The sequence below is a fragment of the Eutrigla gurnardus genome (assembly GCF_963514095.1).
Source record: "Eutrigla gurnardus genome assembly, chromosome: 18".
NCBI classification, from domain to species: domain Eukaryota; kingdom Metazoa; phylum Chordata; class Actinopteri; order Perciformes; family Triglidae; genus Eutrigla; species Eutrigla gurnardus.
Window position 1 is genome coordinate 15,283,283 of NC_139929.1, and position 25,352 is coordinate 15,308,634.

Below are 25,352 nucleotides of genomic sequence, written 5' to 3' on the forward strand. Positions count from 1 at the left end.
CACTCTGGAGCATGGCATGATAAGCCTGGATATCTTTACCAGTTACAAGGTTCCTGTTCAGCTTCCCTCCCAGGTGACCGAGCAACTTCACCACCCTGAGCCTCACCATGGCAAGAGGAGCGTCGTCCTGCAGTGAGGAAGTCATCAGTAAGCGAACAGAAAGGATTTCTCAAGAATATGAAGCAACTACACTCGTATCCATTCATATACTGTGCAATAACAGGTCATTCATTAGCACTTGCCCTGAAGTATTTCAGTTTGATAAGGAATTTTAATAGAAGTTAAATGACTCCTGCAGGAAATCCTCAGTCATTTTGGGAGTCTGTAAATTCCTGCATGCACGTTCTCCTTCTGTATTTGTATTGATGTGCTAATGCAGCGAACACACTGCTCTGTGGACTGAAGTTAACCCTCCATTAACCCTATTATACAATAACTGCAGTCAAATTGTAACGACTGGACATATTTCTGCATTAAGGTTGGAACATGATGAACCAAAAAGCAAATCACGCTCAAAAAACTGAAAGATGTCTTCCCACTTCCCCACCCAGTACCGTGGTGAGCTGGTTAGACTTTTTCAACAGCCTCGTCATCACCCGGCTGTATCCTTTGTCTTTTCTCGTAGACATAGAAGACGTGACCTCCCAGTTGCTGTCGTCTTTGTCTGAAGTCAACAACATCTGATTAGACTTTGTGAATTTGACCGATATCTTCATTTAATCATTTCATTTCAATCCAACCAAACAGAGGTGCCTGACCTCCCCTGATGCTATTATGGGCTTACTGTCGGAGGTGGTTTTCAAGTATCCATCCAGCAGAGGAAGGACGTTCACGTAGCAGTGCTGCATTGTCGCCAGAGGAATGTAGGAGGACCATTCCTCGAGGGCATCCAGGGCTACGTTGGCCAAAGGAACATGGCTCAGACCCAACTTCAGAGCCGCCTACACATAGAGGGGTTGTCAATGTTTAGGTTAGTTTGCATTCATAGTAATACCACTTGGAGTGACTATTTACCCATTAATATGAACTAACTACACAACAGTTTATTATCCACTATCAGCTATTTTAATTACTTATCCACAACCTTTAGCCAAGTATTCAATTTCACACAGTCTTAGTTACAACATGGTATGCGGACATATGCTTATTTTCAAATTGTAATTTCTACTTGATCAAATTACACACATTTTTTCACGTACGTCCTGGCAATTGTGAATTACTGCACTGAACATCTGTACATCTGCATTTTACGTTTTTTTGGAAGCTGTCTTCATCCATCCTGACCATAAAAACACAATGAAACAAGTTAAAGGATCCCACCTCTAGAGCAGGACAGTAGGCCTTGATGTCCAGAGCTACGATACTGTGGTGCAGCGAGAGGACAAATGTCAGGCAGGATGCCAGCAGCTCATCTTTGTATTGCTTCATTCTCACACACACCTAGTGGGAAAGCACACGTTACACACATCTCCTGCATGAAGCTTCTCAGTAATGACACATTTTAATTCACAGGAAATATTATAAAGAGAAGTTACCTCTTTTCCGAACTTAGAGAAGAGAGCAAAACAAGCACTTTTCACTGTGTCACTCTGGGGGGAGGTAGAGTTGCTCAGACCAACTCCCTGTTCAAAAACAGAAGAACGTTTACACTGAGTACTTACTAGTAATACAAGTAACAGTAAAGTATTGTAATTATGCCACAAAAAAACTAAGAACACAATCCAGTGCATTTAAGTGTAGTTTGTACTTGTTGAAATATCACCTGGTAGAACTTGATTCTCTTGGCGATTTTCATGGTGACAGAGAGCAGCTTGTAAAAGCCACTGACGAGTGGATTTCGAATGGAGTGGAGGATAAGTTCATGGCTTAAGGGATACATCCAGGACTGAAAATACTCCAGGTGTTTATTCAGCAACAACTCGCTGCAAAAAAAGGAAAACATTGTTCACCTGGGAGTGACGTCTGAACACAGAGTATGTTCAGTTTAAAGGTGATAACAATGAGGGTGTCTTTAGGTTTCATTAAGTTAAATTGGACATTTTTAAAAGACCCTTCTAGTGTCTGGTAGACCGATCTCCCATGTGTGGTGTCCCAATACCTGCAGAAGTCAACCAGGTTGATAAAGGCAGTGAAATCTTTGATCTTATTGGGCAACAGATGAGCTGTAGGGTCGGAGGAGGGCAGGACGTGGGCCGCATCGTCTGGAGCCTGATAGACAAGAGGCAAGTGCCATGTTAGGAAAAGCCTATGAGGAAAACATTATTTTTAAATTAAAGTTCTTACTCCATGTAAAAAAAAAAAAAAAAAAAAAAAAACTGTGGAAAAGGTGTCTGGGACACATATCTTGTCCACTCGCCAATCTGATTGTATGCACAACTTTGCATTTTTTTATTTGACCTGTGCATCTTTAATGGCCGTCAATTAAGTATATCAACGTGGGATCTCACCTCATCTCCCGTTGTCACTTTCTGCACAGACAAGTCCAGTTTTTCCACAATTCGGAGAATTGATTTCACCAGCTCATCATAAAGCAGGCGGCTCAAAGATAGGAGGGTAGCGTTCTGACTTTCAAAAGCTCCATCCAAAAATCCTGAATCCTGCGGAGGACGACACAATTGTGACAAGGACATCAAATAAAATGTGCTTCCCTGCAGCATAACCAGCAAAGTGGAGGAGACAGTGGTGGTTAGTAAATATAATCTGTCTCAGGATACAATGTAGCTATATTTGATTTTCAAAATGATGGACATGCCTTTGTAGAATTTATATCATGCAGTTACAAGCATTCAAAGTAGTTTACAGCAGTACAGTTGGTGATGAATAATAATATGAAAATAGGTTATTTGATAGTATTTATAAAATGTATAACTACAGTCTTCAAATGGGATGCTTAGTGGCCAAATGATATGTAATGTGGAAAAAATAACAGGCTGTCCAAACAAAGCTTTTGAAGTCAACTCTAATAAAACGTTAAAAAAAGCAGATTGCTATACCTTCAGCAGGTCACAGTCTAGCAGGCTTTTAAACAGGGCGAGATAATTCTGACTGGATGGAACTTTCCACTTTCCAGTACGAACTTGGGAAGACTCTGTGTCCTGAGAAAAGAAGGAGAGAAGACACATTTCTTCTACCAACACAGTACAAAATTGGCACTTTTTATTTAAGGAGCAATAATTAAACTGCAAATAAAACATTCAGCTGAGTAAATGCAGACAAGGGTGTAAATTCAACAATAATAATATCAGAAATCTGACCTCAGAAAGCACGATGGGTTTTGAACAGACACGAATCAAGCCCTGGTGCACTGAAAAATGAGCGGAAGTGAATATTTTGGCCAATTATGTGTCTCGTCTCAGATAAAAAATATCATCATACAAAAGCAGCATGTGCTTAAAATCTGAGCAGCTAATGGTGGACGTACCCACGGAGCTAATGAAACCCCACAGGACTGGTCCTTTAGAGGCCACGGCCACCAGCACCTTCAGGATGGACCTGCAACAAGCAGTCTGCATCCTCTCGCTGTACTGAGGGAAGCTGTCGATCTGCACCACAAGGAGGCGCTCCAGTAGTGGTGTATACACCTCTGGAATCTGGGACCATGGACAAAAATCAAATTAGACAAGCATTCGGGTGAGAACTTGAAGAGTGTTTCTTGCTACTGTAGGATATAATGGTGTATATTGGCACAGATAAGGATGGAAAGAATGGAAGCTTGTCCTACTGTTATAGTGACTGCGTTACCTTGTCCAGGTGAATCAGGACACTGGCAATGGAGTCCAGGAAGCTGGGCAGCTGGTAGAAGCTCTCGTCCTCCTCGTCACACTCTGTTAGGTACATCTGCTTACAGCGCTGAATCAGCTCTGTGTACATCAAGTCCACATCTTGTGGGCAAACTTTCTTGCATGGCTATAAAAAAAAGAAAATGTTTTTTTTTTGCATTTTGTATTGAGAAGATTGTACACGAACAATATGAGAATATAAAATGTTATATTTAAGATAGGTTTTGGCCTTTACAGCTGTAATTAGAGAAAACAAATTGACATACGGCTGCAAAGAATCCATATCCTCGTATGGCAATGGACAGTTCCTTATGTGTTGAGTCCATGGTCCTAATGATGCCGCAGAACTTCTGCATGAAGAACTTCAACTTGCTTTTGTGCTCCTCGATATTGTCTGCCACCAGCATTGCGACCTTGAAATGATTAAAAACAAATACGTTTACAGCAGTGGTTTGGGAATGATGAGGCGTGAATGAAAAACTGTTTTATTTTCATCATCTTGGTCTACGTGCTTTCTGTGCCTGTGTGTTTACCTGCTTGAGGAAGGCCTCAAGTGCATAGTAGCTCGTCTTCTTCATCTCAGCGTTTATGTGTCCACAGAGCTTGGACATGACCTCGAACAAATCTCTGTAGTGGTCCATGAGGCAGCTGCTGAACTGGGGGGCATGTCTGGAGAATAATCTGAGCCCAGCTGTTTAAGAAACAGAATCAAAGTGGTGTAAGAATTCGAGAAGCTTCACCGGACGTTGCTCTGGAAATGGCAGGCCTTACCAAATGTGACGGCATAGCGAGTCATTGACATCTACAGCAAAAGAGGGGAAAACAAGCGAGTCATATTACACAGTATCACATTTGATGGAAGAGGAAATAAATCATCAGGAGTCAGCGTGCCACAACAACTCTCAAATATGTGTCCATCCATCCATTGTCTACCGCTTATCCTGTATTCAGGGTTCTCAAATATGTGTTTCAGTCCAAATTTAATCTGGATGTTATGTTATCCACCTAATGTGTCCGACACATTCCAGTTGGTCCCAGCTCTACATTTGCAACTGCCAAGGATTTCTAGAGACAGTGACATTTACCTGCGGCTTGATTGCCTTCAGGGCGTACTGAAAAATGTCCCGAGACGTTGCTGGGTCTGCAAGACAGAGACGTACGTGTATCATGCACCCATCATGCACTAATCATACAAACAGTATTTTAAATGCAAAAAAATATGGACACACACACAAACACACAATCTCACCTTCCTCCATGGTCTTAGGGAAGTTGACCATTAGAGCAGTGAGTCCTCTCAAACATCCAGCTACAACAAAAAGTTTTGGTTCCTTTGTCGAAGAGGTCATCTGAAATAAAAAGATTCAAAACAACTGAATTCACAAGCAATTATGTAGATGTGTTGTCACTGAATTACATAAAAATATACATTTTATACACATGTCACCTGTTAACATACCTGTTCTTTTAGCTCTCCTAAATAAGCTTTGTAGAGTTTATCAGAGTTGGGGACCATCTCGCTGGGGTGAACCTCTGCAAGAACTCCCAGCAGCTCATAGATTTTGCCGAGGACTACAACAAAAGATTTTTAAAAATGTTAAGGTAATTATTCTAAAAAGATATTTTCACCAAAATCTTGGTTTCAGGCATCAAGGAAAGAATCACCTGAATCTGGTAGTTTGTGCTTCTGACAAAGTTCGCCGTAATATTTGTTGAATATAGTGGAGATTCGTAGGTCTGCAACCAGACTGGAAGCCTTGGTTATTTGGAGAACCTGTGGAGAGTATTAACGAAAACAAGGTCGAACCAGCATATAGTCATATTCACAAAAAACAGACTCTCACAGGATCATATGAAGAAGGGATTGAAAACAGTGGGTCTTTTTGTTCGGTCTGAATGCAGTCATTATTGCTCGCCTAGCAGACTACGTTAAAGATGATGCAAAGAGAAACCGACCTTAATAAGAAGCTCCAGCAGTAGAACCCTACACTTGGCTGCTTTTTCCTTTGTATACACGGCCATGCATGTGTCCTGCACAAAAAGACAAATGGAGATAAACTACAGAATTCATTTGTGGGATTACACGTATACGTGTATACAATTTGCCAGTTTGTGGAATGCTTCATTTGTCCTGTGTTATACTGAGAGGTGTACGCAATACTTTCAGTATTGTTGTCATGCACAGTGGAAATCAGATGAAGCCATACACTACAATGGCTGTAGAATGAAGCTTTTAGATTTGGCACTAGAAAAACCCCCAAACATTTCATCTGGCTCTGAATGGGACACTTACTCTGATATCAATGGCATAGGTCTTCTCCCAACCTTTGACTCTTGGTGAGACCCTGTCCAAGAACTTCTCCAAAAAACCCAAGATCTCAACTCGGGTGTCCCGGAACTGGAAAACAAGAGGTCTCTGTCAACGACAGAACTTTTTATGTGCCGCGTTATTGTTCACTAGATGTTCCTTGATAGCTACCTCATCTGATACCAGGGACTTCCTGAGGAAGGTGAGTAGTCCATGGTCTTTTGAGAACAATAGGGATGTCTGTAAAGCTTCAAGATGAAGACACAAACATGGAGTCAGGGGGAAATGTTCATATTTGTTTTTGCATTGCTACCTAGGGCATGTGTATCATGAAACACTACATTCTGCACATTGACAGCAACTTTACATTTCATACATCAGTGCAATTTTAAAGCCTCTATAATTGATTCTTTGCTTCTGCCTCCCAAAAATAAATACCAACTGTGTGTTTCTAATGTGCTATAGATTCACAGAAAAATAAATGGATCAGTTATATGGACCTAAATCTAGATGATGGGAAGAACACATTAGTTGGAATGATGATGGGAAGGCAGGAGAGAACACATATCAGATAAAGAGTGAGTGACTCTGTAGTTAGAACTGATGGGAGAAGATGTTTCCACCACTCTGGTGACAAGATGCTGAGCAGAGACAAGAAAGAGAGACGACCAGGGTCATAGGTCATACATGTAATATGAAAATATGACCATTATGCTGTGTTTTGCATGCTATGAAGTAAAGGGGGATTTAAAGTGTTATGTAGGTTAAGCTGTGGACCTGTTGGTAGTTTAATTTTGCATAACTGCCATGTAGTAAACACCTGCGAGCTTCGCTTATTGTCACGTGGTGTTTGTGATGCGTTGTGAATGAGCGGCAGCCCACTGCGGTGAGTTTTGGCGGAAGAGCCTGCAGGCAAACTAAATAAATAAAGGAATATGATATTATTTCTGAACGATGAATTGACAAGTAGCTTCTACAAAACCCTTTACCACCTTGTTCTACAGCGTGTTTAACGCTCGTCCACAACAAAAGCATCACAAACATTAAATTGCCAAGGTTGTTAATGGAGTTCGGCGCGGAGCTCCTGAGTCGAGTATTTGACGGACTTCGATGTCTTACCGAGTTCATTCCCGGTTGGTGTTAGCATGCACTCCTGACCCAAGTCACCGACAATGTCGTGACACTTCAGAGCTGCAGCTCGAGTGTCTTCATCCGAAAGTGATTCATGAAGTTTCAGAAGCAGCCCTTGAACGCCTCCGGCGGCGTTGCCCTCGGAAGACATAGCTGCAGCGCGGATTTAAGCTAACATTAGCATCAGAGCAGCCACATTATTTTCTCTCATAAGTACACAAATCGGGAATGGACCTCGGAACTAGCTAAACAACACACACACACAGACGTGCACGGGTACAGCCATTCAATTTGTCATGGGCATGCACACACACACCCACAAACAGGAAGAATCGGGATAGGATACTTTTTCTTTCAAAATAAAAGCCCTGATGATAAAAGTCCCATGGACTGACGTAGGGGTTTATCACTAAAATAAGCATCGTCTACCCAGTTCCATTGTGCTCATTGTGTGAAAAAAACAATGAATTCTCACTGTTCAACAAATGTATTTAAAAAACGATCAAAAGCACCTCTATGCCAGGAAACATTGTACACGTATATCTGAATATAATCTATTCTCTATTTATTTTTTTGGCTCAACATTCTCCACATATTACTTAATAGTACTATTAGTGTAGTATACAATACTTCTCTGCTATATTCTTTTTGTTTTATTCGATTATTCTAATATTTTGTAATATCGTTTGAAAATATTCACCAGAAGTACTATTGCGTAGTCACGTCTACAATGACGTTACCTTGACTAATTTTAATATATTGCAGTTTCTCACTTTGACCACTAGAGGACACCAAACACTTATGATTTCACACTGGCGGATACAAAACAGCTAACACTGAATCATCTCCTACTCCTTATATAGTGCACTATAGGGTTTCGATGTTTTTTTGGGGGGGGGGGGGGGGGTTACAAAATATACTTAGCATAATTCAAAAATCTTCAGATTAATCTATTGATTTAATTGAATATATTTATTAAATTATTTAAATAAATAAAAATATAGCCTATGTGTTTTAGGACTAACAGCATGAAGTTCTCAAAGAAAGACACTGCAACGGTTTCTACTGGTTTTTTGCTTGTTTAACTCTGATGATGATAATGACCTGTTTAATTTTTCACACACACACACACACACACACACACACACACACACACACACACACACACACACACACACACACACACACACACACACACACACACGCACACACACACACACACAAACACACACACACACACACACACACACACACACACACACACAATGGCTTATATAACTGTGACTAATATAATTGTTACTTATAGGCAACTCTAGAATAAATTATATATATAATATTATTTTGAGTCAACATTTCAAGTCAGACAAGTCTCTGATAAATACAATTAATACTTTTCTCCTAATTTTCTCATTAGAATTATTTCAAATTATAAGTGTTGTGTATTAGTGACAATGGAAACACAAAGGAGACAGAGGCTAAAGGTCACAAAGGGAAAGGAGAAAGAAAAAAAAATCAGATTCACACTAGTTACCAATAGTTATAGTTAACAATATATATCACAACTATACCGTAACAACTTTGCCTTATTAATCGAAAAATATCAAGATTCACGTCTTCCTTATGTGACTGCAGTACAATAATTTCACCAGCAGATGTCAATGATGTGATTTAGCCTACTTGAAACCTCCAGTGCTAGATTCACTTTTCCACGCTGCGGGATAAAAGCATGAAAGATTTATGAACTTTTTTTTTTACCATATAAAGTTGAGGCATATCTTAAGATTCATATATATGTTACCACATTTCTTTTTATTTCTTGTTTAAAGGAGAGAGAGTCTTTCTTAAGTGGATGTCAAGCAGTATTGCATCTCTATCTCTGTACGGTAAAGTAAATGCTGATTGGGCTACTTAACGCTTCTTACTGGATGTATCCTATTGGTACTCAATATGTTTCACAGGTTTCAGGTCGAAAGAAGTCAAGTCACTCAGAATAATACCGGAAGTAAAGAGATTATTTTTGTTGTTGTCCAGAGTAAAAATTTAAAAAGACGCCATTCAGAAAGTCCGTTTGCACGTGCCATTTTACGTTTAGATTACTGTCTTTATGTCAACTGTACACGTTTAAAATCGCAGGGTACGTTGTTTGACATTGGTGACACAGTATATGATGTAAGGATACGTATTATTTATTTATATATAAAAAAAAAAAAAAACATTGACAACAACATGCCGCAAGATGTTGAAAAGTCATAGCAGTGGATTTTATTTTGAAAGGCATAACCGGATGCGTACCGTTGAATCGTGGGCTGCATCACGCTGTTAAACTCCAGGCACCTGTTGTTGAGCTCCACTAACACATAGACATTACACGTTACCGCCTACATCACATGGAGAGAGGAGGCGAGTGAACACGGTGGAGCTGCGCCGGACGGTGACGGGTTTTTGGGGATACGGCTGTGAAAGATACGGGAAGCCCAGTGGTTGTGGATTAATTCGTCTTTCTCAAGACTGGCCGCCGGACACTTTTCCGCTGCAGGCTTCTTTTTCGGCTGAAATGTTTCAGGATCCGACGGCAGGTGTGTCATCGTGTCTGATAATATGTAACATGTGTTTGTTTTGGGGAATACATAGCAGCCTATGAGCTAACATTTAACGGAGAGGAGATGTCCAGAGACCGTGTACGTGAAGTTCGCTTCATTACGTGGGCTAACGTTACTTTTTACATTGAAATTCACGCGCACTCCGTTCGCTTAGCTTTGCCTTTTTTCCGACAAATGACCTAACGGAAATTAAAATGACGTTAAAACGTTCCATTTCTCTTATCACGCAAAATCGGCCCCACTTTAATACATAAAGCGCGTGTTTCGTCAACAAAACGCCAAAGTTAATAAAGTTCTTAGAGACCGAGCGAACGTTAAACCGGACGCTGACCGAGACCCAGCTGTGAGAAGTGGTTGTAAAAGTCGATATATTATTATGCTTGGTGGATTTTATGAACGCCGAATTAACCAGCCGACCTTCACGATCATAACGTCTTTAATGGGATTACGTTCGTCTTGTTTTATTTAGTAATAAATTAGAAGTCATCACATCTTTGGGATTTTCAAGCAGCAGTATCGCGTTCTTTACGTTTGCTATCTGAGCACGGGGAGGTGCGCGTGGACCACCTATATTTAACTCCTTTCTTTACTGTCTTCTTCTTCTTCTTCTTCTTCTTCTTCTTCTTCTTCTTCTTCTAAATCAATTTAGTGAAGTTGTGAAATGATAATTGAATAGCGTCCTGTGTCGGGCGTTGCGTGTTATTTAAAGCCACACTGAGAGACCGATGTTTGATAACTCCACGTTTCACTGAAGTCGCAGTAAAAGACTGGTTTGCTCTGTCAGGTTACGTCCTGGGTTGTAATTGTTATATAATTATTATGACCATCTCACCTCGCGCATTGATTGTTCAAAAATAGTACATAACTTGCGTAATATTGCAGCCAGACAGCAGCACTATTCATGAACTGTCAACCTGCACCCCTCGTTTTCATCTGATTGACCCATTCAAACGCTCTGCAGGTTCACTACAATTTAAATTTTGAAAATCCACATGTAGAATATTGTCGACAATAACATTGATAGTGAAAGTGAAGCAGGATGAAGGACAGTCCAACTGTACTTGTTGCTGTGAGGGTGAATGTGAAACGGCTGGTAATGCATTCTCATCAGGATTAAGAGTCTTCTCTCTCTTTGGCAGAATCCTTCATCCCTGTCGTGGTGCAGTGCTGGGTCTGAGAACTGAGCTGAACCGCAGAGGCCACCAGGCCTGAGGGCCCCTGGACCAATAAGACATGCTGGCTGCCATGCTGCGCCAGAGTTCTGGTGGAGGATCAGGAGGAGGCGGCGGTAGCAGCAGCAGCAGTGGTGCTGGTGGAACCAAACCATCTCTAAGCATCTCCAGACTCTCCAACTCTAGCTTGGGCTCAACAAGCCCTGCCACCATGGGCCCCTGGTCGACGGGCAGGTTCTTCAAGAGCGGATTGGTGGGCTCGGACAGCCCAGATATCCCGGCCTCAGACCCAATCTATATTATGCAGCTGGTCAGTGATGTGCGCAAGTTTGCCGATGTGCTTCTACAACTCAAAGAAGTTTTCAACTCCAAAGGTATGTTTGAAAAGACTCAACGGTGGCAGTAAGGGGAATGTGGCAACATGTGGGCTTCTTCATTAACTACCACGTCCTAACATCTATGACTTGTGGAAACATGAACAAAATCTGTACTTGTGGTTGTGCAGAGGGGAGACTAGTGTAAGCACAGTCCAAGGGATTTCTAATGGTACACAGCTGCCAGTCAACTCTTGTGTACACACTGTTGCTTTCACCACAATGTCCACAGTCTCAGGTCTATCTACCTGTTTTGTCCCGCTGCAGCCTTGGCTGCACGGTCAGTCAACCAGCCTTATCTCACTTTTAGTCTGGTTCTTGCCCTCCTTGTTTCTATCTGTACTCATATACACATATTTACAAGTCTCAATAAAAATGTTAATGAAGGATTTGATAAATTACTACACAGTACGAATTCTCAATATTCTGGTTGGCTATTAAGCTCACGGCAAATTCTTACATAACTTGGAGTAAATTTTCCTGAAAAGATATTGTGACATGACATGATAAGGATTGTACACTGTAAAAAAGAAAATCCATGTCCTCTCTTTTATGTGTTAAAAAAGTCCTTACACAACAACAGCAACATTCTGGCAGGACTGTTTAAAGCCCAAAGCATTTTGGACAGAATTAAACTCCCTTTAAGCTAGTAATTAATAGGCTTCCTGATGATATAACTTCCAAACCATAGCGAAGACGTGATGCTATTTGTGTCGGTGGTTATTGCATTCCTGGCGTGGTATGATCGGCGTCGGCTTTTGGATCACACCTAGATTTGTTAATTGCGGTATAAAATGGTGCTGTTGGTGATGGTACGCTTTATTCCCCTGTCACCACTGTGCCATGACACCCTCGCCCTGGAAACAGGAATCCCCAGCCTGTGTTTTTTCATCTGGAGAGGTCAGCGTAGGTTCTTGACCCGGCTGGACATGTCGGCGTTATAGAGAGTAGGACTTGCAGAAGGCACCTTTTTTAAGCGTGATAGTCTTTTCAGTCCTGTCAGCGTGCCACGCATCAAAGCAGTTAGTCATCATGTCTAAGAGATCGACGATACCTTGAGCATTCATGACTCAACATTTTCTGTTTCTGACCAATTAGCATAAACAACCGCAGATACAGTTGCAATGTTGGTGTGTTTAATGCAGATTGACGTGATCAACCCACAGCATGCACTCACAGGTTATTGCTATGTACCAAGGCTGCATAGCTGTCATACTAGACATTGTGCCCTTGCTGCGTGTTATTAAGAAACCGGTTTATAATCTGTGTTCTTTCCAAATTACATGGAGCCTGAGAACATCATACCTTAAACGGGCTTAAAAATAAACTCATGACGAGCACAATTTAGAAACTGTCGGCCCTCTCTCTGCCTGCGAATGTCAACTGCACATCCGACAGGCACAAGCTCAATTATGCAAATGTGGTCGCTGAGATGCCAACACATGATTGTAAAGCAGAGTATTCCCATTAGACGGCTTATTTTGGCTAAATACAGGAAAGGCCGGTTTTGTCAAAATAGGCTGATTATGTAGGCAACAGACATGTCCACTATTGAGGAAAGTAGCAAAGAGACTATTGTGTCTCAGAGTAGTTTCATACTGTCGGACAAAAAAGTGCACTGAGGAGAATGTTTGACAAATCTGTGATTTTTCCTTTGGGGTCTGATGTAAACACAGACCTCATATGGAGATCTTGTGGATTTTAGTTTGTTGTTTGTTGTTGTAAGTGACTCCAAAGTGTCATTGTTGAGGTTTAGCACCCTCAGGCTTCAGCAGAGCTTGCTAACAAATTGTTGGGAGTCACTGACTTGTGCTGTGATTGGATGTGATTTAAATCCCCTCTCTAATTTATGGCCATATTGTCTCTGGAGCGCTTCACAATAGTTAAAATCTCGCATTACCCTGCCACTTCTTTTTATTTTTTTTTATTACCACGCAGAGCCAATAGTCAAGAGCAATATTCAGCATAGATCCTTGTACTCCTCGCAACAGTGCCTGCATTCATAGTCAACGACATGAGTCAGACACCCATTGTCCTGCATCTGCAGGCTAGCATGCAGCTGGCAGCTTTTGCAGAAATGATACTTTCCCAAGTCAAGAATAGCTGTGGCCTGTGGGATTGGTCCCTCGGGGGGTTCTTCAGTCAATTCCTTTGAACGTTTTATTTATATATTAAAAAAAAAAAAAAGTTTATTTCTCAAGCAATGCTCATCAACCTTAAATGGCAATTATGATACAGTTGGTGTTCAGTTTTGGTTGGAGGCAATGACGCATGAGTGAAGGTTTTTTTTTTTTTTTTTTTTTTTGTAAAAAGTAGTGCCTGAGAAATTGTTAATCAGTGTTTTCTCGTCAGTGTTGAGCACAGCATCGCCAGAGTGTGACAGGTATTTAAATTCTTCCTCAAGGTTGTGACCTTGTCCAGTGGCCACTTGTGAAGATTCAGTAATTGGAAGGGATTATGATTTTGAAGATTGGTCTTAACTGGGGGTCACAGAGGACGTTTGGAGACCAGATGAACTGTGGAGGTGGTCCCTGTGTGTCCTTTTGTGTTCGATGGCGAATGGGCTCTCCGAAGCTCTCCATCAAAAGATAAGCGTGACAAACATCTGGACCGAGTGTGTCCTCGTTCACCTCAACAACCGTTTTGGAGTTGCTGTGTTTTGCAGAAGCCCTGCAGAAGATCGCCGTGCGTCTCGGCAGCTATTTTTGGAGTGAGGGTGTATTGTTGTGGCTACCTGTCTTACTAGGGGCAGACGTGTCATCGGTGTTACTCTGACGCTGCCAAGCAGAATGACGACCGCATTTGTGCGTCAGCGGTTTTAAGAATGAAAGCAGCGCCGGCGAGTGTTTGGGTGAGTGAAGCTGAGGAGGACACTGTGTTAGAGGACAGCTTCTGTCTGTTTTGTAATAACAGAGGGTTGATTTTACGTTGAAGCAGGTCAGATGTGTGGGATTCCTGTTGGGTTTTTCAATTTAATAACTCAATGTTGTTCTCTTCTTTCCCTCTTTTTTTTTTCTCTTGTGTTGTTTGCTTATGCACGGATTATCACCACTATAAATAACAGCTTCCCCCCTGGGATATCTTTAGAGTCATATAACCTGAATACCTACAGCACAAACACGTTGTTTCTTAAAAACACGCTGTGACATTAATTTGTTACATAGTCGTGTATTAACTATTTTATTTTTTGTATTAATCCAAGTCAATTTCAACTGCTCAAACCTAGTTGCATTCAATGGGCTCTCCTCTCCCAATGACTCTCCTAAATATTGTACAACCCCAGGCTTTCTTTCTAGGAAGGATGGCTGACATGCACGAAAGCAAGGTTTGTTCACAGCTCCATCATCGTTAGTCACAGGTTAATTTGTGTTGCTGTATGACTCGTATGGGCATACGGTGTCATACCCTTGTGTCAGTTGTGTGTTTTGGTTCGAGTAACAACCACTGAGTCATAAGTGACCTCAGGTAAGCAGCTGTGTGAATGCATGGTTCTGGGTAATGATTAACAGGTTCCTACTAAAAATGGTCTGCAGGTGTTGTGTAATGTTCTTCTCTGTAATGTACCTGACCAATTAGGGGGTTTCATGTTTGTGCCCGAGAGCCAAAAATGTTTTTAGATTTTTACCTAAATCTTTTGTAAGTAAAGAAAATTGTAGATTGGTTGCATTGATGTCAAACTTTACTTGCATCTTGGCTTCATTGCTATGCTGTTTGTTGAAATATACTGCATAAATGTGGGATATACGTTGGAAGCCTGTTGAGTAGTCCTCAAAGATACTAAAGCTTTGTGGGAAAGTCACTCTGGTCTGGGTCCTCAGAGAAAGCCTAAATGCTATTTTAGCGGTTTGTATTCTAAATCACCCCTTGTGAAATACCAGCCTAAAATTAGCCCTACTTGGACATTTCACTGACCATTCCAGGCCTTCTTAATGGCTGTAACTGTGCTCTGTTTAGACAGTCTATCCCACTGGGTCTGCGATCCACTGTAAAGCACTGCAAACTTCTTCTTGCCTCCAAAAAGTTCCTTTTATGGTTATTTAACTGCACTCATATTTAAAGCCCCTGTAAATTATCTCGAGCACTAGACAACTAGGCTTCCTTACTATAAAGTCGTCTTTTGAAGATCAAGTTACATTTGTGGTTTGGGAGTCTTGATTTAATCATTACTCTACACTTATCTAGCTAAATAAGCTTCAGGACAGGATTTATTTCATTACCTTAATTGTTTTGTGGCAGATCTTTGTTCAAAAGCACAGCGATTGTCTTTGCATTAGTTGATGCAGTGCTAAGGTCAGATCTTTGGATTGGGATTAAAGGGCAGAGTATCGTGACATATGGCAGCTCTATTTATCCCCTCTGGCTAAGGAAAGAAACCATGAAATCACATACTGTACTGAGTACCATCAGCTTTTAACAAAGTAAGATGTGTGCAATTATACCATGCTGTATGCAGGTGGCAAAACCATGTTGACATGTCAAGTTTAATAGCCCAACTGCACTTGAAGATTTGTAAGTTGTTTTCAAGTTGTAGCCCAAGTGAGCTCCCTCTCTGTGAGTCCCTCTCCTTCCTTCCCTTTGGTAAGATTTACGGTTATGGGCTCTGTTTTTGCTGGGGCAGCTTTGTTCCAGGAGGCTGTCGATGTCTGCCACACACTAAGATAGAGCCTCAGGATTCCCACACTACAAATGAGGGGCAAGGCTTGTGGGCTGTGATGAGGGGCTGTACTTTTAAAACTCAGTACTCAGTAATTGGGATATTGAAGATGGCAGCAATCTCTGTACTCGAGCAGATTTAACCAACGCCCATTTAGTTGTGTGATCAGAAGACCTCCCCTCTGCCTTTTTGGATTAAGGCTTTGAAACAAAGATGGCAAATTTATCCTCTGAATAAGCTTAAGTAGCCCTCAAATCTGTGGCCTCCATGATTGCATTAGATTAAAGTCCTCTAGAATTAGGCAAGCATTAATTCGACATCCTGCACTTTTAATCAACATCTGTGGTGCAAATGGTTGATGCACAGTAATATGATTGAGATACACCCATTAGTAGGGATGCAAAAGGTGAGGTGTCTTTTTATTGACTTTTGGCCATGTTTCAAGTTTGTGATTAAAACATCGCTTGTCAATACGAGCTTTAATAACACAGAGTATCTTTTATTTGTGATTGATTCATTCTTTGTTTTGAAACTAAATTATTTGAATTAGAAATCAAACATGCATTCAACATTGTTTCTCTGGCTCTTGTTCTCACTGTTCTTACAACTGGCCATCACAGATGGAATATTTATGGATATAAATAAGACGGCACTAAACATGCGTTGCACTTAGATCACTGTCTATTCCTTGTAACTGTGTGTTTTGTCAGCAAGAGAGAATTTATACAGAAGAGCCCTCAGCCATAGTGAACTTGTTAGATGGCGCAAGTGACAGCTGCATTTCAGTGTCAGCATGTCTTGAAGGTAAGTCATGGGTTTTATCAGGCTGTTGTCATCTGGAAAACCAGGTGGCCAGTTCATCACAGGTGTCAGCCTAACTGTGTTGACTCACAGCATGACACAGGTATCCCAGCGTCCCTTGTTGCTACCGTTAGTTAGTTTTCAAAGATATTCACGTTAATAAAGTAATTTTCTTGTCTGCATCAGGTGGTTTTGTAATTTGCTAATACCTCGTTTAAGGCCAATGGAGCTGATTGGGGAGAGACGAGGTGTTTTTGTCGACAACGTCACGTTTAGGAACTAAGTTGATGTGCTCGGTGAAAGGAACAGAGGCCCTGTTTGATGTGGAGGTAGACAGACTGAGCGTGAAGCATAGCCAGGACCAATTTGAGTCTGTCGTGTCCTGTGAGACTCAAATTAGGTCCCATTGGGGTGTAGAAAGGGCAGGGGAGGAAAGTGGAGCTATTGGGGTGTGATTGAACTCGCCAAAGCACAGAAGCAACAATAGCCTTATCTCTCTCTTGAATCTGCTTCTCCAAACTGATTATGGCATCCTAGAACAAATAGTGTCGTTTTAATCTAATCAGTTGTCCATATTGAATCCAGGAGCTTTTAAATCTGCATATTTCAAAACTGGCATGCAATCACTGGGCTCGTATCTGCAGGATGTGCCTTGGTGATAGATGTTTAGTACCTTTGACAGGACTGGCAGGTGTCCATCATCATTGCCTCCACAGCCCCGAACACCTTCACCCCCCTGTAAGGCCGCTGTCTGCTCCAGCTGTTAATTGTAACTATGGTAAGAAACAAAGCAGTGCCTTGTGTTCACAGAGGACGTTTGTTTTTCCTGATTTATTGCTGTTCTTCATCCAACTGAACCTGTAATTAAAATGCTAGGTAGATTCTGACCCAATGTCCTTCTATATATTTAACTAATAAAATGCCTTGACAGTTATGAGTGTAAGTTTTCTAGCGCAAGCTTTCCATCACACAAAGCCAATCCTCTCAGGATTAGGATGCCATTAAAGCTAAACAGTGTCCTCTTGTTATCAATGCAGTGTTTGTCCTCCAACCTCGGCTCCCTCACCTCCCAGTTCTGCCCCTTGACAGGTGTACTAAAGGGGCCCCATCTTTGAACTTGTTGGACAGCTCTCCCACCTCCCCGGCCTGCTGATGTTCCTTTTTCTACGTTACACAGTTAAGGGAGCAACTGTAGTCTCTTCAGCCTAATGCCCGGCCAGTTTCGCTGCCAGCTCGAGGTTGCACGGTGGGGGGATTTGCAGATTCTCTTAAAGAAAGAATAGTTGGAATGCCAAACTTTCAGAGCTTTGCATCAACAGTAGGCGGTGTTGGTGGTGGTGATGTGGGGGTATACCCATAGAGAAAGGTTGCCTGTCTTTCCACAGTGACAGACAGTTCCAAAGAGAAATGAAAGAGGGGGAAAACAAATTCTTCACTCCGCACTGGGTCTCTCATTTATATGCAAAAGACAAAAGAGAAATATCCAACTTTTCTTTTGACTAAAAAGAGATATTGGATCATTTTAACAGGCCATCCTTTGATTTTAGGATAATTGGCAATATATTGTGATCTTTATTACTGGATTTGCAATTTATAGTTATGTCTCCCTCCAGGAGACAAACTTGTAATGTCAGACATTTCCTATCCCCAGCCTTCATTTAGCATCATTTTTTATTTGCTTTTGGTTTCCTGAGCTAACGGCTAACATGCCTGACAAAGGCTGCAGCCTGCAGAGTGGGAACATAAAAGCCCCCCACCTAGGTGGAAGGTGCTGTGTGTCTAGCCTGGGGCTCTTTTTCTAAACACCAGCTCTTTGTGCATGCAGTCATGGGAAAAAGAGCTTCAAAGTTGAAGCAACGGGGAATGGTTCGGTAAGAGCATAGAAGACTGAGAAGGCAAATGTCCCCTGCCTTTTACCAGCTGCATGTAATCTGCTAATCCGTAGACTGGACCACCTGGTGGTCTGTCGACAGAGGTGGACCAGGGCCACTGACCACAGGAAGTATGTTGAGGAGGAGGATATCAAGGGCTGTATGGCCCACCCATTGCAGTGACCCTGCCCAAGTGTTAAAGGTTAAGTGGACCCATTTAGCAAGATCCCCTTATAGTCAGGGCAAATAGTTCAAATTTGGATTGAAATGATGAGGTAATTTTAAGCAAGGATCAAAATACCCTAGTTAAGATGCGGTACTGGAGAGAAGGTAATGTGAAGGAATGTGGCATTTCACCCTAGCCCATTAAAGAAGAATCCATTTGAACAAAACAAAGGTTATTGAGTCACACAGTGATTGATTATTAGACTCACATGCTGGTGCTTGTCTTTTGAAGAAGGGGCAAGTCTCAAAGGAGCCCCTTGAAACCTAGCCATACCATAGCTTTTGATGAATGCACAATTTCTTTGAAACAACTGCGAAGTCACAGAGTCATAGTTGGTTATTTAGGGGTGAGTAGCTGGAATGTCCAGCTGTGGTCTGACTGAATAGTACACATTGAGAGGTTTTGATTGACATTGGTCAAGCCTAACCTGTCCAACATCCTATTTATCCCCCTCCCCCATGAGCTGCTTCCGTTTGATCGGACCTCTGCAGACCCAGTTGTGACATATTTAGTGATTTCACCCTTGTTTTGTGAAAATGATCACCCCTCCGTTCCCTCAAATGTTTTGAAGCATAGATAATACATTGCTCCCATGATTTGCAATGCATGATTGAGCATAGCTAGGGCCGGAGCAAAAGGAATGTTGCCAAGTCATATTGTGTCAGGCCGTAGTGGAAGTTTTGTGCTTCAAAGAGTCAAGCAATTGCTGCCGAGTCCCCAAACTGAGAGTGTTTCCTTATGGTACAGAAAGGGGGAAAAAAAACATGTCTTAAACAAACCAACAGTATAGAGACTTGATGCACAGCTTCCCTTTGGTAAAGAGAGTATATGCATTAAAAGTGTGGTCTGTTATAGCAGTTGCCTTGCACTACTTTTGGTTATTGCAAGTCAAATTTGACATTAGTTGCGTGACACCAATAGATTTACCAGTAGATGTTGTACTGTGTGTTAAAACTGGACCTTTGCATCAGTCCTGCAGAGGCTTGTACTGTGGTGGGGTACCAAATAAATAATTTCTCATTAAAAACACTGTAGTGACCTGGAGGTCAGCGGGTGTTGGGGAACCTTACAAAGTGAAATATCCCAGCTAGAGAATAGTGCGATGGCTACAGGTTCCATACTCACCAACATTGCCTCCCCACATACTGCATTAACTAAATAAACAAATGTCATGTTCTTTCTATACCAGAATCTTTAAAATGTTATCAAATGGGAGTCTATGGCCTTATCTTTGTATATTCGTCGTTCCATAACATTTAAATGCCGGAGGGTCTCCACTCCAGAAGAGCATCAGAATGTTTTGTATTGAGGTGTTATCTCGATGGTGAATGATCCGACAATGTTTTCATTATGGATCCCCCTCCACCCTTCTCGCTCCTGCAACTCCTGTCCCCACTCCCAAACAAGAGCCTGGAATGCAGGGTTTCCATGACGCTAATGAAGTAAAAACCTGGCAATGTGTTACTGGCAGCCTCAGAGCAGCTCCTGATCCGCGGCCTCCTTCTCATCAGATCTGATCCCCCTGTAGCCTTCATTCACTAGGGCTTATTATACCCAGGAATGTCTCTCATTCGCTCCTTCTCTCATAACCCCCACTGAAGCGGGGATGTGGGGTGCAGGGGTAAATTTGGGACAAATCCCAAGGGAGAGTACTACCCAAAATAACCCCCCTCCAAAACTCCTCCCCTATCACTCCGGCCGCTAACCATCACACATGGACAAAGACGCATACACACAGACTCCACTCCAATCCCTCTTTCTGTGCTGTGATTTATTGTTCCATAAATGCTTCATGTGGCAGGCCCATGAAGCGACCAGCCTACTGTTTGCTTGTGGCCACACAGACAATAGTGACTTTTTGGGTCCTCATGCAAAACTCAGTGGTCTTCCCTGGGGGGAAACAGAAGGATCTTCCCAGCAGCTTGTTGGGTTTCCAATTTTTAGATGGCTTATTATTACCATTTGAATCATTTTCTGAATATTGCAACTTTTCTCAGAAAGTTTCATTCCAAACTAAATGTTCCCCATCTTAAACATGATAATGCCACTGCTAAAACAAAATAGTCAGATGTTTCTTTAACCGCCCCTCCCTGGTGGGAACAAGTCTCCTTCTCTTTGTGTCTTACGCAGAATGGCAGTTGAGGGGTTAAATAATCAGTCTCTGTACATTATCCCTGGTCCTGCTGGGCTGGTGGACGCAACCATAATGTCTTGCTAATTAGCCTCCATTTAGGATGGTCCAATAGGCCACACAACCGCCATTGAAGATTGGAGCCCATGGAGCTTTGCAAAGGAAGACACTCTGTCTCGTGGGCATTCATGGTTTAGGCTTGTCCTTAATAAACCTCTTGCTTCTCCAGGCTTGATGCCTCCAAGTTGGGATTCAGTTACTCGGTCGATGAATGGGGTGTATAGCCTGTGTAGAGATGATTTGGGCCATTGTGTGTTTTTTGTCATTGAAAGGATAATGTCTATAAATGGGATCTAAACTGACCAGGACCAATTAAGGGCTTTAGGGTTGAAGCGGCTCATTGTAAACTTTGACGCTTATCAAATTATTGTGGGTTGTAGTCCCTGTATAATGCTGTAAGAGATATTTGAGAAGACGGGTTCTGTTAGTAAAGAATAAACAATGCAAAACCTTTTAGGTAAAGGAAAAATATATATAACATATTTAACATTTAATAAAATAGTGGTGATTTGTTTGTTTTAAAATCCTTTTTTTCCATAAACCCTAATTAAAAAAAATATATTTATATGTATACTCGAGATGTACAGTCATTTTTAAAATTAAGGCCAACAAAAAGAATGACCTTCTCTGTATGCCCATGTGCATTAATTGTATGTAAGTATTGAGTCTCAGTTTGATGTGTGTTTGTGCCAGAAGCACACCGCTGGCCCTTTTCCTGCCTCTTGGGGAGTTGGACAGCTAAAACAAAAGGACGAGAGGCTTTCATCATCAAACACCACAATAAGTCCTTGGCACTATAAGGAGCTGTGCATGACATCTGATGAAGATGGATGAAGATGGTTGCTATGGTGAAGGATAGAACTCTCCAGGTCCTGAAGCTTTTGGAAAGCTAGACGCAACAGGGTATATTGGCATGGGCTAGTCCATGTGGTCGTGGAACAGTGAGGGATTTGTGTTTGTCTTATGTAATCATTTTGGTGCGTCCTGGGTTTTAATGTCTGTTTGCTGAGATGTGTTTGTGTGGAACTTTTGCAAGTGCTTCATGTTCACCTGGAATTCCCTTGTGACCCACTTGCCGAATTGTTTCCCGGAGTTATTGCACCTAATCCAATCACTCGGGCTCTTTGGGTTTATGTTAAGTGGCCCATTGTAGATTTGCAGGGTGTGTTGATTGGCTGCATTGAAGTTGTCAGTAAAGCAGCAGCATGTATGGCCATTTGGCACATTATGACTGCAGCGTCTCATTCGTTGAGACAAAACAGGGGCTGCCAGAGTCCTGTAAGAAAGCTTGAAACATGTATACAGAAAACACAAAAGTGCAATCCTCTATAGCTTTTTGTAGACAGTTAGTGGGGGAATTCTGGCCTGCATATATACAACGCCTCATATTGCTTGTTTGATTGTTGTTGTGACCTGTTGATCAAATTTGAACTTGTCACCTGCTGGTCAGTTGGTGGTCAGTTGGCTGGATTTCCGGACCAGGACTCAGCTAGCATTGTCATGGTGGCCACACAGACCCAGCATTATTAGCCCCACTGGCGGCACTATTTGTCCCACTCCAAAAAAGAGGGCTAATGAATAAAAGAAAAAATGGGAGACAGCTAAAGTCTTTCTGATCCCCCTACCATGAAGGGGTAATCCAGGGGTGATCGTCAGCACAAAATGTGGCTTTGACTGCCCGTATCCATTCTTTGTGTGTGTGTGTCTCTGTGTGTGTGTGTATGGGTAAACTCATTTATGCACATGACTATGATAAACACATTTAAAGCATTACATGAAAACAACCTGCCGAGCAGCCTACTGTGTATTTTATGTGATTACAGCTCAGGACCGGAACCTATTTTAGTCAAAATGCCATTTACATTTGTCTGCGTATGTTTTTATGTCTCCATTTCCCTTCTTGTATTAGTCACCTTTGTGTCAGACGCCTGTCACACTTGCCTGTTGTACTCAGGATGTTTCCAATAAGTAGTTAAAAAAAAACACCATAACCATATGTATGTACTCACATTTTCCTGTCATGACCTCATTCCTTGAGAATGTCAAGGTTACCTGATAACAAAGTGCTTTGTGTCCCTTTTGTAAATTGTGGTGACTCACTGTTAGTAAAGTCACATCGAGTACACAAAACCACATAGTTGAGATGCCGTGTTATCTTTGGTTAACTGACTAACTAGGTGCTAATTGCAGAAAGTGCACAGTAGGTCATGTTTAGTTATGCACTTGACTGTCAGCGTAGCACCATTGTAGGTCCATGTGTAGGTTTGCTGAGTTGTGTGCAATCCCTCCACCATCTCTGCTTTATGGTGTAGTTGCATAGACAAACAGTAGTCTGTCATGGCTGCCATGGTCACTCTTTCAACCAACAAAGCTGGAATGTCATGTAGTAATCCTTTTACCAATGAGGTTGCACCGTTGGTGTAAAGCAGGGAGATTTCTCAATAGCTGGTTTCTAGGTCCAGTCTGCTCAGGTTCTTATTTCATACCACAAGTTACATTTTTATACCTCAATCGGGAGATTCTGTAACGCAATTTGAAGTATTTTCAGCCTGAAGAGACAATCCATAGCATGGAATAGTAAAAACACTGCATGTTCTATAGTAAAACAAATCTGTCTGAATGCACAATGTTTTGTAACAGAGAGACTGTGGGCAGCATTGATCTCTTATCATGTAATTTGTCAAAGGTTAACCAGGCTAATGGATAATGATGTAGTAGCTGTCAATGAAATTTCCGTGCTTGATATCTCATAGTTTGAGGTTTTTACTGTCTTCAACAATACCATCATGTTTAATTGAGTGCCACACTGTACTTATTACAAAATAGATTGAATGCAATGTATACATTAGCTGTTACATTAAAAGTGTCTTTATAACTTTCCAGAGCACCAGGACTGCCTCCATCATGCGGTACATGAGCGTCTGGGGGAGCTGCTGCGAGTGCTGAAGGCCATTATCGGCAAACACCAGAGCCTCAACTCGGTGGAAATCCTCAGTACAGCTGGAACAGTCATCGCCACGGTCAAAGGTGAGCCATGATGACCAGCTCTCCCTTGAAAATGCACCCACAGCTTTTCTGTAAAACACCAGTTACTCCCCCATTCTTACTTTGGTCTGTTTCCTGTCTCTGCTTATCTAATCCCCCCCTTCTCTCATGACAGTTTTCTCTCTCCTGGACATTCACTATGCCCCCTCTCTCATACTGTCATCCTAGGTCTTAAAAACAACTTACCGTGAAATTATTCTGAATAGTTTTATTATAACTGCAAAGCAATGCAGCCCTTCAAAAGTCACTCAAGAGCTTAGAATGCAGCAGCATGTGCTAGAAACCACATACAGAGAGTAAGAAAATAATATTTGGTAGTCGGATACCTGATTCAAGATGCAGGGAGAAGCGGGTGTTCCTTTGTGCTTTGTCTGCCAGTCCAGAGGGAACTACACAGAGGAATCCTATTCAATCTCTCATTCTCTGAGATTATGATCTGGCATGCAGGTCAATTCTTAACTTGGCCGCCACACAAGAATCCCCTGAGTGTACCTCGTCTCAATTTGCATTGCAAAGAGGGGCATGCAGAGGCTGCATAGCTTTTTTGAAAAGCTTTGACTTAATAAGGAACGGTGACATGTTGAAGGGAACAAAGCCTAAAGAGGCTCTGTATATGAATGTAGCTCACCTTGAGTGAAATATTTTTTTTAATAAGTCCACACACACACATGGGTGTGTGCAGGCATGTGTGCCATAAACAAGTATAACATGCAACTCTCATCTTTCATGTAGTAACTTGACTATTTGCTCTGTATAGACACATAGTGTACAGCCCTTCCAATAAGGAAGCCTTATTCGACAGCTTAATAGTTGTGCAGTACAAACCTTTGATTTATGATCTTAATCATATTGAATTTATGGAAGGTTATAATAATTATATAGATTACAAATTGCAGCTGTTTTTCAAATGTAGCATTTACAGTAGCTGTCATCTAACCTTTGCAACTCATGTGCAATGAAGCATGCTGTTATGTCTTTTCTGCCACTAGGTGGCCAAAACTGCTCACTTTTTGACCCTCACACAGTGACCAATATTTTCACTGCCAAATCTTAGAGCTGCTGATGTTGCATTACTGCCTTTTGTTCTGACATGATTTTTTGATTAAATATTAAATGTATACCGTTTGACTCTTTCTAGTGGAGTTTGTATTGCATTTCTACTTCGTCACAATCTAAGCTGCACCTCAATACATGATCAAC

The 25,352-nt window shown here is 41.7% G+C and overlaps 2 protein-coding genes across 3 annotated transcripts in view; one reads left to right on the plus strand and one right to left on the minus strand.

Annotated features, from left to right (window-relative positions):
- The window catches only part of prkdc (protein kinase, DNA-activated, catalytic subunit), a 29,027-nt gene extending 21,554 nt beyond the window's left edge, over positions 1-7,473 (minus strand). For both annotated transcript variants that reach the window (XM_084034346.1, XM_084034345.1), the window contains exons 1-23: positions 7,207-7,473; positions 6,259-6,335; positions 6,073-6,177; positions 5,736-5,810; positions 5,445-5,553; positions 5,239-5,351; positions 5,029-5,128; positions 4,865-4,920; positions 4,551-4,581; positions 4,313-4,470; positions 4,046-4,192; positions 3,742-3,906; positions 3,422-3,590; positions 3,255-3,304; positions 2,994-3,095; positions 2,448-2,597; positions 2,099-2,208; positions 1,763-1,922; positions 1,536-1,622; positions 1,321-1,440; positions 785-941; positions 555-664; positions 40-127 (exon numbers count right to left, since the gene is read on the minus strand). In XM_084034346.1, the coding sequence (XP_083890472.1) occupies positions 40-127; positions 555-664; positions 785-941; positions 1,321-1,440; positions 1,536-1,622; positions 1,763-1,922; positions 2,099-2,208; positions 2,448-2,597; positions 2,994-3,095; positions 3,255-3,304; positions 3,422-3,590; positions 3,742-3,906; positions 4,046-4,192; positions 4,313-4,470; positions 4,551-4,581; positions 4,865-4,920; positions 5,029-5,128; positions 5,239-5,351; positions 5,445-5,553; positions 5,736-5,810; positions 6,073-6,177; positions 6,259-6,335; positions 7,207-7,369 (2,602 nt within the window). In that variant the 5' untranslated portion in view covers positions 7,370-7,473. The remainder of the gene's footprint in view (positions 1-39; positions 128-554; positions 665-784; positions 942-1,320; positions 1,441-1,535; positions 1,623-1,762; positions 1,923-2,098; positions 2,209-2,447; positions 2,598-2,993; positions 3,096-3,254; positions 3,305-3,421; positions 3,591-3,741; positions 3,907-4,045; positions 4,193-4,312; positions 4,471-4,550; positions 4,582-4,864; positions 4,921-5,028; positions 5,129-5,238; positions 5,352-5,444; positions 5,554-5,735; positions 5,811-6,072; positions 6,178-6,258; positions 6,336-7,206) is intronic.
- A 2,148-nt stretch (positions 7,474-9,621) lies between these two features.
- arhgap29a (Rho GTPase activating protein 29a) overlaps positions 9,622-25,352 on the plus strand; it is a 31,258-nt gene continuing 15,527 nt past the window's right edge. Inside the window, exons 1-3 of the mRNA XM_084034347.1 lie at positions 9,622-9,794; positions 10,958-11,364; positions 23,991-24,134. Coding sequence (XP_083890473.1) covers positions 11,052-11,364; positions 23,991-24,134 — 457 coding nt within the window. The 5' untranslated portion in view covers positions 9,622-9,794; positions 10,958-11,051. The remainder of the gene's footprint in view (positions 9,795-10,957; positions 11,365-23,990; positions 24,135-25,352) is intronic.